At 31.1% G+C, this 15,081-nt stretch overlaps 1 protein-coding gene across 1 annotated transcript; it reads right to left on the bottom strand.

The window, feature by feature from the left end:
- Window positions 1–2,229: 2,229 nt before the first annotated feature.
- LOC123700263 lies at window positions 2,230–8,880 on the bottom strand. The gene is made up of 6 exons (XM_045647433.1): window positions 8,699–8,880; window positions 6,502–6,658; window positions 5,793–5,907; window positions 3,526–3,660; window positions 2,954–3,167; window positions 2,230–2,524 (listed from the first exon to the last, which is right to left on the bottom strand). Exons 1-6 carry the CDS (start codon window positions 8,859–8,861, stop codon window positions 2,370–2,372), a joined length of 939 nt encoding a protein of 312 aa, XP_045503389.1. The 5' UTR covers window positions 8,862–8,880; the 3' UTR covers window positions 2,230–2,369.
- Window positions 8,881–15,081: the final 6,201 nt, after the last annotated feature.

Genomic DNA, 15,081 nt, shown 5'->3' with positions numbered 1-15,081 from the left:
CATGGTAAAGAACACAAAACTAAAACAAATAATACACATAGAAACTTACAGCTTAAAAAATAAGGCAAGCTCTGTGCGGCAGATCTGTTATCACAAGGGGTCTATCTATATAAAACTGCATTGACTTGAGTGTCAACTGATAAAAATATAAAAAATAAAATAAATGTGCGTGTAAGATTTGATTATATAATTATATATTGTAATTGTATTAAATTTTGGGTCCTACTGACAGGTTTTTGTAAACTTAGTAGGAGGACTGATCCATTTTCTGCCATAAAAAATTGCGTATATGAAATAAATATATTTAAAATTATAGAAATCGTCCGAAAATTTTAAATGGGACTTACCTTTTTGTTAATAACTAAAAACACGTCCGTTATCCGATTTGATAGGGCTGATGATATACTTTGCTAAACCAGTTTATCCTCACTATTTGAATTACCCCACCTATGACCAAAATTTGAATAAAATTTGATACGTTATATTTTTATGGATCTGACATAATATATTCTCGCTTTATTCATGGTTAACGCTTGTTAATAATCACATAGAACAGGTTCGATTCTCGCTGGGCTGACGAAAGATATGTCTTGTTGTAGAGCGATCGTCTGTTTTTTCGTAAATAATATTGATAAGAAAATTATGGCAAATTTATTTCACATACTAGATTAATGAAACTTGGCTTAAGTGATTCATATTTATAATCATAATTAGTATAGATAATATTATATTTAAAAGTGTTTGTTTAACATTTTTGTTAAACTTAATTAGTCCAATAGGGATACTCATGTCACAGTCGATCCAGTTATTATAGATATCGTCCGGAAACTGGCCGACTAATAATAGCAATGTTTAGTTTTCTTGTTTTAACATTATTTTAACATTACTTTGTTATAAAATTGCTACGAAGTTAAAATATTCTGTTTTTCTTTTTATAAAATAATGATTTTTTTGAATCATTCCAATTTTAATTGAATTGTGTATTGATTTATAGTAAAAAAAAATGATACATACAACCAGTATTAAAACTATATTTTAAACGTGTTGTATTCTGTAAAACATTCTTATAGCTGATGCATAGAGAATGAAGAAACGTGAACATCTCGACTGACTCGAAGGATCACATTTTCACGAAATAAGCTAATAGGTATTTCTTTCCTTTGTGAAATAATTCTACAGCTGACTCATAATATTTAATGGCTCTTTAGCTTTGAATACAGAATCTCGAAAGTTCGATGTACAACAATTATTACTAAGACTGCGTGTACGTAATTAAAATTAAAATATCACATACATCTAATCCAAGATTGGTTGTTGTTTTTTTTTTAATATTTAGGGAAATACTAACAAATCAAGACTACTTTTTTGAAATCTTAAATATACATAACATAACTCGTGTTATATGTGTTATACGTGTTATCAACAAGTGTAGAAAAACAGTATACACTACGCAAAATAACAAGTTTGCCTTTATTAATTTAAAGGCGTTTAAGTTTATGCACATACTGTTATTAGTATCTATAAATCATCATCATAAATCCATAACGTAGGTACTAAAGTTTAATTTCTCACGATTCTTTAAACACAAGATTAACGCGTTTGTGTTATCTAACATATTATAATATGTAGATAACATATTATGTAACACTATAATTGCTCCATGGTTTCACTCGCGTGTAACATAAATATTTAAAATTAGCTGCACTTCACGGTTTCACTCGCGTGGCTCCGCTCCTGTTGGTCTTAGCATGATAATATTATAGCCATAGCCTTCATGGATGAATGGGCTATCTAACACTGAAAGAATTTTTCAAATCAGACCAGTAGTTCCTGCGATTAGCGCGTTCAAACAAACAGATTCTACAGCTTTATAATATTAAGTAATAATTAAGCTATGTTACTCTACATTAGCAATAAAGTTTATACTTTGAGGTCTCACAAAGATATACCTGCACTTTGTTGTATCCTAGTTAGATGCTTGAATGGTAGTTTTTTATATAAAAATTTAATCGAAGTTAAAACATCCTTCCATATGCCCTGTTCCACCCACGTGTCGATTTCTTAATTAGGTAATGATAATTAATACTAGTTCAACGTGTTAACTATTTTATATAGTTTGACATTTTACGTCATCTTAACGAATATGGGTTACTAAAATATTAAACCAGTTCATTGATTTAAAACCATTTTTTTATTTATCATATAAGTAGGTAACTTTCTATAAATTCGTTACATTTACATTCTTTTCACACTCATATAGTTTTACCACGTTTTAAAATACAGGTTATAAACAACAATCTTTTATTGTATTTGTGAGACCATTTATATATTATGTTTATTTATACTTTAATAATTCATACAATGATAAATTAATCAACATTCAAAACTTTAAATGTGCCAGGCATTCCCGCATATTCTTCATTGAACTTGTACGAAGATCTGCAACTCTCATCCGTTCCTGTTGAATTTATATCCCGTAGATACTGCTTAAAATTATCACTCGATAATTCTTCAACCCATTCATCTGTGAACAACCATAAATTTAAAACATCATATTAGAAAGTTAAAAAATACGTACTTTAAGTGCAGTGATGGCTCAGTGGCGAAGACCTCGGACTAATGAAAATGTCGTAAGGAAACCGATCAACCGACATGTCGAAGAATCAAAAGCTCGACTACCATACCACACTTGGCCAGCGTGGTGGATTTATGGCCTGTACCCTCATAACGTGATGTCATGTCTCCTGTCCTCATGTCCGTGTCCCAGCAGTGGGAACATAATAATATAAAGGCTGATGACAATTATGATGAAGTATTATATTAAATATCTAGATCTCTACGACCTCGTAATTTAGTAATAACTCTAGATAAGTCCAAAATCGGTAAGCTTGCGAAACTCTTAAAGGAAATTATGAGGAATTATTATTATGTAAAAATGATTTCAGTTACTCACCATGAATTTCCTGAACCGATTTTTCGTATCCACCAAAATCAACAGGTATTATATCTTTTCCAATCACACTATGTAACTCGTCCCATGATTTCACCACTCTAATTCGCTGAACTATCTTAGGCTTTAGGACCTGCTTCAAGAGACCTATCAAGGTTTCTATTACCTTTGATGTTGTTATAAAATATATGCCTTTTAATCTCATCCCGTGTCCTTCCTGAAATAAATATTTATTAATTTATTGTACAATTTAACCACCCATTCGTTGTTCTATTAATAATGTGATTAATTTTTTTTGAGATGCCAATCTCTTGTTTAGAAATGACAGGAATTTGAATATAATTTGCTAAAAATCCAACTCTTACTTGATGGTATTTACCATCTCTGTATGTTAAACGTAGGTATTTCGACCCTTTTTATTGTTGTTTTGAGAAAAATTATAATTTACAGGGTTAGGCTGTCGTTAGGTTAAGTTCGACATTTGAAACAACGAATAAACAGTTACTTATAAAGCTCACATTGATATATTATATATTTTTTTTATGTCTTTGACACGAAATATTTATAATACTCACAAAATACACAGTCAAAGTCCGTCTCAAGTCCATAAGATTCAGTTTCGTGATGACTTCCATCAAATTAATATCACTGAGATCAAATATTCCCTTAAAATTGCAAATAATATCCGTTTGTTTCATGTAATCACCGATCTGCAATGAACGAACAATAATTAATTAGGTAATTTTCCCACGTTTTAGTGCAATAATATTGACATAGGGTAAAAGCCGGATAGTTGCGCCAGTGGGATACTTGCCGCAGTTTCGAATACACTATGTTACGGACATTAGTGGCAATAACACCTTACTATAATTGTAAGTACCCCTCCCGCAGACCTCAGGGCCACGTTAATCCTTAGTGTAGACGCAAACGTTTCATCCATGCGAGCGAAATTGTTCCGCGGTGACACTTCGATAGGCGTTGAAACTATATTGGTAAGTCATTTGTATTGAATATTTTTGTTACTAATTGTGATTTCAATATAGTTTATGTTTCTTTGCGTGCATTAGACTTTAAATTATACTGTTAATTACATTTTATTGCAAAATATTGTTGATTTATTTCGCAAATAAAAAGGGCAAGTATCCGTATCAAAAAGGATAGTCGCCTTAGAAACTTGTGCGGATAGTTGCTCTCGGGGCAACTATCCGCAACTATAAATTCTTTCACTGGCAAAGGCAGATATTTTCTGTTTGTGTTGTTTTTACTCATTGTGGCTATAACTTAGCTTGAATAAAATAAGTATTCTGATTATAGGTCCAAGGCTCATCCATGTAAAATCAAATAATTTGTTAACGGTTTTAGGTGATCAAAATGCCTCGCAAATATCAACGTAAAGCAGGCGTGGTACCACGCCACATAAGCTGGACAGAAGAAAACTTAGGAAGAATATTTAATATGGATGAAACTGGGGTCCAACTCAATAATAAACCTGGTAAAGTATTAGCCAAGAAAGGTGCAAGAGCCGTTAATCAAGAATCCGACACAGATTATATTAAATTGACCATAGGCTCTTCCTTTGGTGAATTCCCTTTAAGAAAGAGAAGAATACAATATTAATGATGATTAATGCCAAAGTTGATTGCCAGATTTGATTATTCTTCTTCTATCTTTAAGATAAATATCAATAATTTTACTAATATGTGATTATAACTAATTTAGATGCTATTTTTGTTATATTGTAATAGGTTTATAGCAAAAAAATGTATAATGTTGATTAGTTCTTAATTAAAAAGCAAAACAAATAATAAAGACTGATTAAGTGAATTGATATAAATTTGTTTTTATTTAAAAAAATATTGTGAGGCGTCTATCCCCTCACGAGGCAAGTATCCTCTAAAGTATTATTTACGATAGGCAACTATCCGCTAGGTTAGGCAACTATCCTTCATTTGAGAGGTCAAATAAAACAGGATTTACTCAAAACCTTTAATAATTATGTTTAATAAAATAGGCTAATATGATGGTTCAAAGACCTATGTTTTGATATACATGTTGCATTATTCTTGTTAAGTTCATAATTTTTCATAATATAGCTTTTTTGAAAAGTGGCGCAACTATCCGGCTTTTACCCTACATCGTTTTCATTAATTTGCAATAAATTTTAACCTACATTATACGCTTGAAAAGCTTAATATTGTTATGTCCATTTAAAAAAAGTAAAAAAAAAGGTTAACTATATCCATTTTATAGGCAAACTTTCCGGCCTCTCTAATCTAAAATAATGTACCTAGGTACTAATACCGTTCCCTTGAATTAATAATATTAATATATAATATGAGAAAACGCATCAAAATCCATTGCGTAGTTTTAAAGATCTAAGAGTTTGTTTGTTTGAACGCGCTAACCTCGGGAACTACTGGTCTGATTTGAAAAATTCTTTCGGTGTTACATAGCCCATTTATCGAGGTAGGCTATAGGCTATATTATGGCATCACGCTAAGACCAACATGAGCGAGCAATGCGGGTCAAACCGCGGGGAACAGCTAGTCTACCCTATAAGGTCAAACAGATAGCGGGGAGCGAATAGCGACTCTGTTTTATACTATGTAGTTACGATAAAGTAATAAGTACTTTACCTAATAATCTTAATATATATAAATCTCGTGTCACAATGTTTGTCCTCAATGGACTCCCAAACCACTTAACCGATTTTAATAAAATTCGCGCACCATGTGCAGTTCGATCTAACTTGAGAGATAGAATAGTTTAAACATGTAGGTACAACGGGCGAAGCCGGGGCGGACCACTAGTTACATATAAGTAAAATGATAATAAAACTTACAACTAATGTATATTTAAGTAAATCGCATATATGTGACGCCTCAAATATACCAGCAGGCTTTACGATGAACAGCCTGCACTGATCTTGTGATAACTGCGGCAAAATGATTGGTTTCCTGTAAATATAGTGAAAATCAAATTATATAGGATGTCCCAGGTTTGACAAACTTTCCTGGCTCTGCCCTGTATTTATAAGTTGTCTATTTATTTATTTATTTATTGTACACTTATTTAATTGTTCAAATAGGAAACCTTAGAATTAATTACATCTAAAAACAGAGTACAATTAACTTGGCGGCCTTATCACTAAGTAGTGATCTCTACCAGGCAACCACGGTAAAAGGTAACAAGCAAAGAGGTCAATAAAATGGCGGGACGTGAACAGAGAAAAAATAAATAAAAAATAAAATAATAATAATAGTAGCAAGAAAAACAGAAAAATAAAGAAGATTGTTTCTCAAGTAACTATCAAATTCTTTACCGATAGGAAAAAATTCAATTCATTATAATACGTATGTGTATTATTGTATATGAACAAAAATGTATGGGCATGTAAATTTTGAGTTAATGTCTCTTAAATTCATCTGTTAGGTCAAGGAAATTCAATTGGATAAAAATGGGTAATAATTGTACATAAGAATCATGAAATTCGTTGACCGCAAACCCATAAAACTTTTCAAAACCACTTCAATTCGTAAAATCATACGTACATACAAATAAAGCAGTCATGAAAGTCCTTCTTCACGTCAAAGCATCGAAAACTATCTGGGATCAAAGTCCGTAGAGTACATATTTTGTCCAGTCTCTGCTTTGTGCCCTCTATAGAACCTTTGGAAGCGATGATTGCAGATTGCAAATAATTGTCGGCTAGAATAAATTATATTTTAAGTAAATAAAACTTACGAAACGTCGTCTCACTCGAAGGACCACGGCGAAAATTATCATTTAAGTATAAAATTACAAATATTCACTAAATAAATAGAAAGTACAAATATTCAATAAATAAAACTTATTTATCTATACTAATACATATTATAAAGCTGAAGAGTTTGTTTGTTTGAACGCGCTAATCTCGGGAACTACTGGTCCGATTTGTAAAATTATTTCGGTGTTAGATAGCTCATTTATCGAGGAAGGCTACAGGCTATATATTATTATTATCATCATGCTACGACCAACAGGAGAGGAGCCACGGGGGTGAAACCGCGCGGAGCAGATAGTTTCATTATAAAATCGAAGCACGTAACCTCTTTAAAATATTCAGATATGGAAAACAACTATGTTTATTGGAAATTTTCTAGTAATCAATCTGTTACAATAGTAATCGTAAATAAAGGCTATTTCCGAGTGAAAATAAAAAAAAATATTTTCATCATCATCTCTATCTCTCTTTATCTCACTTAGTAATTAAAAAGCTGAAACCTGAAGTTAATCTCTCTATTTGTATCATAATCTTACAATGCACTTTAAATAACATGTTTTTCATTAAATATGGTGTATATTGTAGAATGAAAAATATCAAAACATTCTTATTTTGTTCTTAAATTATCGAGGCTGTTCGACGATTATGTATATTATAAAATACAATCTCCGGAAGTATTTCTATCGAGTTTTTATTTATTTTCTCAATGCAATTGCAATATCATACACGATCATTATTGTAATTGCTACGTACTTATAAAAATTATGTCTTGAATACGACGTGAACATTTTTAATAACCCATGCTATTAAATAAATACTATCTACTATCTACTTTTTATTTACATACACAATAATTTAGTCACGTCAAAACCTGTAAAAGTTATTTAAAAATTAATATTTCATCTTCTATCGATTAGCCACATTAGAATTCAGAATTTTCTAGAGCCCCTTTGAAGCGTCATACATCCAGTTTCTACAGAGAAGATAATATAACAAGAAAATCTGTAGTTGCATTCTTTACACCCTTAGGCTGGTTGCAGAGCTTGGCGGATTATCAGTGCGTACCGTCGCGTCGGTCCTGACGATACAATGTGTATGACTATGACACTACGCATGACAATACGCGTGCGTATGGTCGGTCTAGCTAGGAACGGTTTTATGAATTTCCATACATATGACAAGCGAGACTGACGTACGCACTGATGGTCGGTCAAGCTCTGCAACCAGCCTTACAGTAGCTTGATCGGTACGTTTGCATGTAACCCGTGTAACCGACTTGATAAAATATAAAAAATCCAGTTTTACAAATCTATTTAAACGGTCTTATCAAAGGAGATTCTAAATTCAGGTGCTTCCAATTTATTTCAGTAGCACTACATCATTTTGGGAAATATTATCTACTTTCCTAACTATAAAATATTAAAAAGTTTGAAGTTTAACAAGTTTTTAAAATACGTAATAAGCGATATGAAATTGCCTTTTTCTTAATTGTCATACATATTCACTTAAGTGAAAGTGTGCAAGTACGAAAGGTCACTAAGTATAAAGAAAAGATCAAGGACACTGAACAGTATTTTTATAATGGAGTCTGTTTACATTTATCGAGCTTTTGTAACAAATAAATATTTTGCACATGTGCTTATTATTTACATAATATAAGATTAAATGACAATAATCTTTAGAATCATTTGGCTGTTTTTATTTGCATTCAGAAAAATGTTGAATGGCTGAACAGAATTTAATATAACTTTTACCAAACGAACTAAATTTTCTCGGAAATATATTTTGGTTCAATCGTAACCTAATAAAAAATATCAAAATCAAAAAGAAAATTGCAAACATTATGAAACCTTCTAACATAAATATTTGGTATACGCCTATAAACATTAAGGACCTTAAGTGCTCATAACCAGAATAAACCTTTAATGGGCGATTAATTGATCCTTTTTCTTGCAAAAAAAAAAAAAAATATCGAGACAACTTACTGAAATCCTTCCTCTTAAAATGCGATTGCTTTTCCAGCCAGTCCCTCAAAGCCTTGATAGCTCCCTCCATGTCACACGATGTCTTCATATTAATGCTCTTATAAACATACTCCACAGAATCCGGTCTTAGTAACAAAAGATTTTTCATAGGTTTATACTCCATACTGTATGTGTTCCTTTTTCAACGTTGTAAAGAATACTGATCTTATTTTTAACTTTAAGTAGTTGTTAACTATAATATCGTATTTATTGTTTTATTTTATTTAAATGGTTTGACGTACTGATACTTAAATGAACGTGTTAAAAATTATTTTTGCAAGGCATAATATTTATTTATATATTCATGGGATAATTATACGATTAAGAGATTAGCTTTTAGTCAATGGATCATGCTTTATAAATTTTTATGTAATTTATGTTAAGAAATTCATCGATAACCGACATTTTTTAAGTTTGACAGCTTTAAATCTATCCACGAACAGTTTTAAGTTCTAAGATTACGAGATATATTTGAAACTTAGTTACTTAGTTAGGCACATCGAAATGATGTTAAAATATGACTAGTGTCTCATATTATGGCAAATTTTGCTAGTGTTAAATAAAAAAATAAAGTCTATGTTCATCAGAACTGGGTAAATATATTATAATACCTAGGTATAATGATAAAAGACTGGTGTTTATTTTATTAAAAAAAAGTTTTACATGGAATGTGAACTACAATAATTATTAATTTATTAGTATCGAAAATAAAATTCGGCCGATTGATAGTTTACCGGTGGCACAATATGAATTATATTATATGATGTGATAATATATTATATTATGATACTTGGGCACAATGGAACAATGAAAAATAAAAACATTAAAGCCATTGTACATAACCAGTTTAAAAAGCTCAGATAATATTGATAACCTGAACCTTGAAAAAAAACACGCATATCAATTATCAAATAAGAATCCACAAAAAAAGACACAAAACTTCTTATTTATTTACGCAACCCTAAATCTGATAATTTTAAGTTCTATGAAATAGGGCCGTAATAGGAGATCATATATAACCTAATACAGAGTTACCTGGAAATATCTACCACCGTAATAGGAAAACTACTCGTGTTTTTAATAATCCTAATTCTGACCCATCAAAAATTCGATAAACAAGAGAATGTAAATGCTTAATCAAATGATAACAGTTTTTTGGCTCAGATATGTAAAACTCAAATCAACAGTTATACAAAATAAATGATTTGTGATACATTAAAATACACCTTCCTATTTTTACCCCTTCTAAGAAACAAACATTTTGTACTCAACCATTTTCATATTTAACTGGATTTCTAATTAAGAAAACATACCGCAGAATATGGTTTCTAATTTATCAGATTAATAATTATTCCAACTAATCTTGGAATTAATTCAATAAGTAAATAAAATGAAAGTTATAAACAATTAAACATGCCCAGTATTTTTCCTATTTCGGAGTTATGCCACCGTATTAGGATTAATCTATAAAATTTGTATCGTATTACGGCGGTATTTTATTTCTTATTTTTTGGGTAGAAAATGACTTACAAATATGAAACAAGCTATTTAAATAGTGAGTGTAATAGTAGGAAAATGCAATAAACAATACATATACAAACTTGAACGGCTTTTTAATACGAAAAACTTAGTTTATAAATATTAGTGTACTTACTTTTGTTGTTTCGCGTTTGTATGGAAACACCTCTCATGTCGTTATACAGATTGATTGATCTTGTTGTGTTGTCTATGTGCTATACTTGCAAACGTTAGTTAAGTCATGGAGTAATAAATTTGGAATAAATAGCTTACGTTTTGGTGTACTTAAAATTATTTATAAAACAGGAATAAAACTCGAAAATAGAAATACCACCGTATTAGGAAGCGATTTTGACTACCGCCGTATTAGGAGCCTTTACCTTAAAACTATTTTGATGCATAATATAAGGTTAAAAAATTAGCTACCACTGAGCCTTATTTTTTTTCTCTCTACGTCTATTGCTTGGTAAGGTATAGTCAATTATCGGTTTTTTATTTCTCCTGAACCGTTGTGTTTTTGCAGTTATCATTTTATTCTCCGGAGACGGCGGTTTCTCAGTCACAATTTGCAATTAATGTGTAATTATTTAATTAATTGCGATAAAAAAGATACTTAAAATTTTATCAGTGGCATTAAAAATAATTATTATAGAATTGTATTTTAAATAATTATATTATTTCAACCTTAACTAACAATAATTATGAATTGAGCAACACAAAAAATATCACCATTATAAGTGCGCAATGGTAATATTCTTAAACCCCAAACGTGTATTCTTTTATATTTTGTCTGTGTACAAATTAAAACTTAAAAGTGTAGGAGAAACTTAGATAAACCTTTGTTTATGCAAGGCAGTGACATATCCGATATCAGTATCAGAATAATATCAAAATTAAGATGAAGACTAATCCACTTACAATGGTTTTCAATGGAAGATAAAGTAAATCAAAATAGCTGTCCAATTTTCATAATATAATGATTTTCCCTGAAATTTACTACATATTTTTGAGACAGGCAAATACTTATCGTTTCGTCTTAATTGTTAAATCTCTGAATTGATCTAAAATCATCATAATATGCAAGAAATAAGTAAATTTTAGTCCATTCGAGTCAATAGTTCTCCGTCAATAGGTATATCGGTCAGACAAACAGAGCGAGTTTATTGGATTTTCCAGTTAGGCATGACAATATTTGCGTGTGATACATATTTGGTATACAGATTAGTATTATTGGAAGTTTAACTCTAACTGTTTTATGGTTTAAGTTTATTGAAAGATAGTTTATTACTTCTGCCAGTTGTAAATATGACTTAAGGTCGGTAAAGGTTGTTTGATTGTTTCAATGTCGAGACAGGACTTTGTTCAATGGATAAGTTCACTATAAATTATATGTATTTTCAGTAGCACTTGAGTATTTAAGATAGGTTTATAAATAATGGGTGATAACAAAATATGTGTATTTAGTTATATCTAATTCATATTCAACAATTTCTTGCGCCTAGATATTTATACTGATAACTGTATCCGTTCTCCAAAACACACCAAACCTTTGCCACAGTATAAATATTATTTTCGTTTTAGTAGACTGTGCCTTTGCTTTTTATTTTTTGCGTTACATTTTACTTAATTGCTTATTTGGTATTCAAAGGTAACGTTGTAGCTGTTTAAATTTTGTTTTATTGTCAATTTCATCAAATAACACTGAACATTTATAAAACAAGCCCTTAAATTCTGCAGAATGACAATAGCGTAATAAAAAGCACTACCGAAAACTCTTAAAATAAAGCAGCGACAGCTTGTTTTAGGAAGATAACATAAAATTCCTCAACATTCAAGCGGTGAGTCGCTTTAAAAGTCCTCTGTCCCAACCCTTTGTGGAGTAAAACATCAAAAATTTACGGCACGAAGTTTGACTGCAAAATTTTTATAGTGCGGATACCTTGAGGCAGGCAGACGAAGGGCGAATAAAGAGGGTCTGGGAGGCCGCTAATTCCTAGTTTAATTTGTTAATTCCGTCCACAGGGAAGCCTTAAGCTTCTGCTACATATCGACTTGGAGAATTTTTAACTCTAACATAATATGATTATAGGTTAGTATATTCCAGTAAAAAAGGCAGTAATTTTGAACATTTCGTTCGAATATCAGACTCTTTTGACCTAATGCTTTGTTCTATAAAGCTGTTATTTCCGAAAACTTCCAAGGGTGTATTTAAAGATATTCATATCAATTGTTCTTTCACATAAGAAATACTGAAATAACTTCTTTGTATAATACTGTGTAAGAAGAACTTTATAGTATTATATTTTAAAGTACACATTAACATATAAATAATTCAACTAATTCATTATTCTCCAGGACAATGTGTAAATACGGTACTGAAGTTTATATCTAAGCTGTGTTTGCTACAGTCGAGTTAAACAATGGTTTTTGGTAAATTAAATTCTATTTCATATCACTTACTGCTTTAATTAAATAGAACCTTTTGAAAGTTTTTGAAGTCCTACCTCATGTTATAAATAGCAAAGTTTGTTAACGTTTCTGTCTGTTTGTTGCTAAATCTAATTAAACTGATTCTGCTGGTATTTACTATTCAGATATATAATAGTGTAATAATATAACATCTTAACTTAATATTTACAAAAACCATATTAATGGAACTGCGGATGCGGAATGTCGCATTTTTTTACCAAACTTATGCCCATAGGATCTATCATCTAGGTAGTAAATACTTCTATAATATTATATTATCGTTCACTCGTGTTTGTTTATAATTATGATACTATTTTGATACTTTCTTCGATAATATTAATGTTAAATTCCAATTGCTACTAACCTCTATATTATATACTTAGTAAAATATTTAAGTACCTATTAATAGTATTCTAAGATGTTGATTAAACATACAGAACCAAATAAATAATAACAATTTTAAAATGTTCTGTAACTTAAAATCACTAGGTATTATATGAAGAAATTAGTATTGAATAGGTTGTTATGAATAAATCGCTTTAATATTTACACGCGATAACAAAATTTTAACAGACCAATTAATTCCTGCAAATTGTACTAGGAACGTACAAAGTCAAATTGCGGAAGACAATAAGAAAGTTCGAATTTCGGCTCGAAGTATCGTACAGGAGCGTAATAACGTGCGCAGTACGTTAGTTGATAATTAATTAAATATTACTACAGGCTACCATGACGTCATAAAGCAATATTATTTCCAGTTTGTAAAAGTGATAGCGCGGCCGTTTTTCACGATGGGATTATAATACATCGAATTGATTTTTCAATTTATCTGCGAATGTCGTCACATCACTGCTCGAACGAAGGAAAACATCGTGAGGAAACCGACATGTCGAAGAATCAAAAGTTCGACGACATGTGACATCCGTCAACCCGCACTTGGCCAGCGTGGTGGATTATGGCCTGTACATTGTTCAAAATAAATAAATAAATAAATAATCATTTATTTTCCTCAAAAAAAAATTAAAACTACATTATCAAATTTTGCACGTAAACATAAACCAAGAGGACTAGTGTCTGCGATAGGCGTAGCCTGTAGTGCAGATCGCCAGGCACTCCCCAAATCGAACCGCTTAATTTAGAGGAAATGAAAATGTATGGTGTAATGGTTTGTATAAGAGGCCCGTGTCCCAGCAGTGGAAAGAATATGGAGTGATGATGATGATGATTCGCGCAATTACCATTTTACATTACAAATAGTACCATGTAATAAAATTAATATTAAGGTGTTCTAAATACAAATTATTCCTTAAACTAATTATGTTTAATAATTAATAACCCTATTTCATAATGAAGAAAAGCGCGTCAAAGTTCGCGATTTAATTTATTTCAGATATTCAGTCATTGTAAAGTTATCAACATCAAAGGATCTCTTTAAATTTTCATTTTGTCAATTCAAGTGAAAATTGAAGGGTTTAGGTATAAAAGGTGGAAGTTTCTTCAGACCACTTGTTAAAAAGTTTTGTTCGTTCAAAGTGTCCAATTTGTTTTCAATTTGAAAAGAGTAGGTATTTCAAGCAGTGGTGGCTCAGTGGTGAGACCTCGGACTTCGAATCGATAAGTCCGTGGTTCGAGACCAGGTGAGCGCGCAGGAAATAAATTGATTTTTCAATTTATCTGCGCATGTTGTAACATCACCACTGCTCGAAGGGTGAAGGAAAACATCGTGAGGAAACCGACATGTCGAAGAATTAAAAAGTTCGACGACATGTGTCATCCGCCAACCCGCACTTGGCCAGCGTGGTGGATTGTGGCCTGTACCCTCATAGGAGGCCCGTGTCCCAGCAGTGGGAACGTAAGTATATGGGCTGATGATGATGATGATGAGGTATTTTATAGGTAATAATAAAATCGTTTTAATGGATACTTTACGCACGTCTCCATTCATTTCTAAACTAAAAGAGAATTATTTTATTTGTACATAGCATATTATAAAATATCTTACACTATAGTAGATGAAATTATTATTTAAAAAAATATGATAAAATAGCTTTGAAGAAGTAGAGATTAATAAATGGAACTTAGTAAACCGAAGTTATGTTAGTTTGTGACAATGAAATAGTATTTATACAATTATTCATGATTTATAATCACTAACACAGTTTCTAAACCTCAAAAAGCTTAGTCCACAAAACACACAAACTTTTCTAATTTTAGAAAATTTAAAACTAACCACGTTTCCAGAACTGAGTCGCCGCGATAGCACAAATCCTTCGTTTTACATAAAACAAATATTGTGTTAAAAGCTTTAAGATATGCACATTCCAGAGACGCAGATACCCCAGATTGTACTTGGCGTG

Source organism: Colias croceus, chromosome 19 (assembly GCF_905220415.1).
Source record: "Colias croceus chromosome 19, ilColCroc2.1".
NCBI classification, from domain to species: domain Eukaryota; kingdom Metazoa; phylum Arthropoda; class Insecta; order Lepidoptera; family Pieridae; genus Colias; species Colias croceus.
Note: the sequence above shows the minus strand (reverse complement) of the source record. Positions and strands in the feature narration are given on the sequence as shown.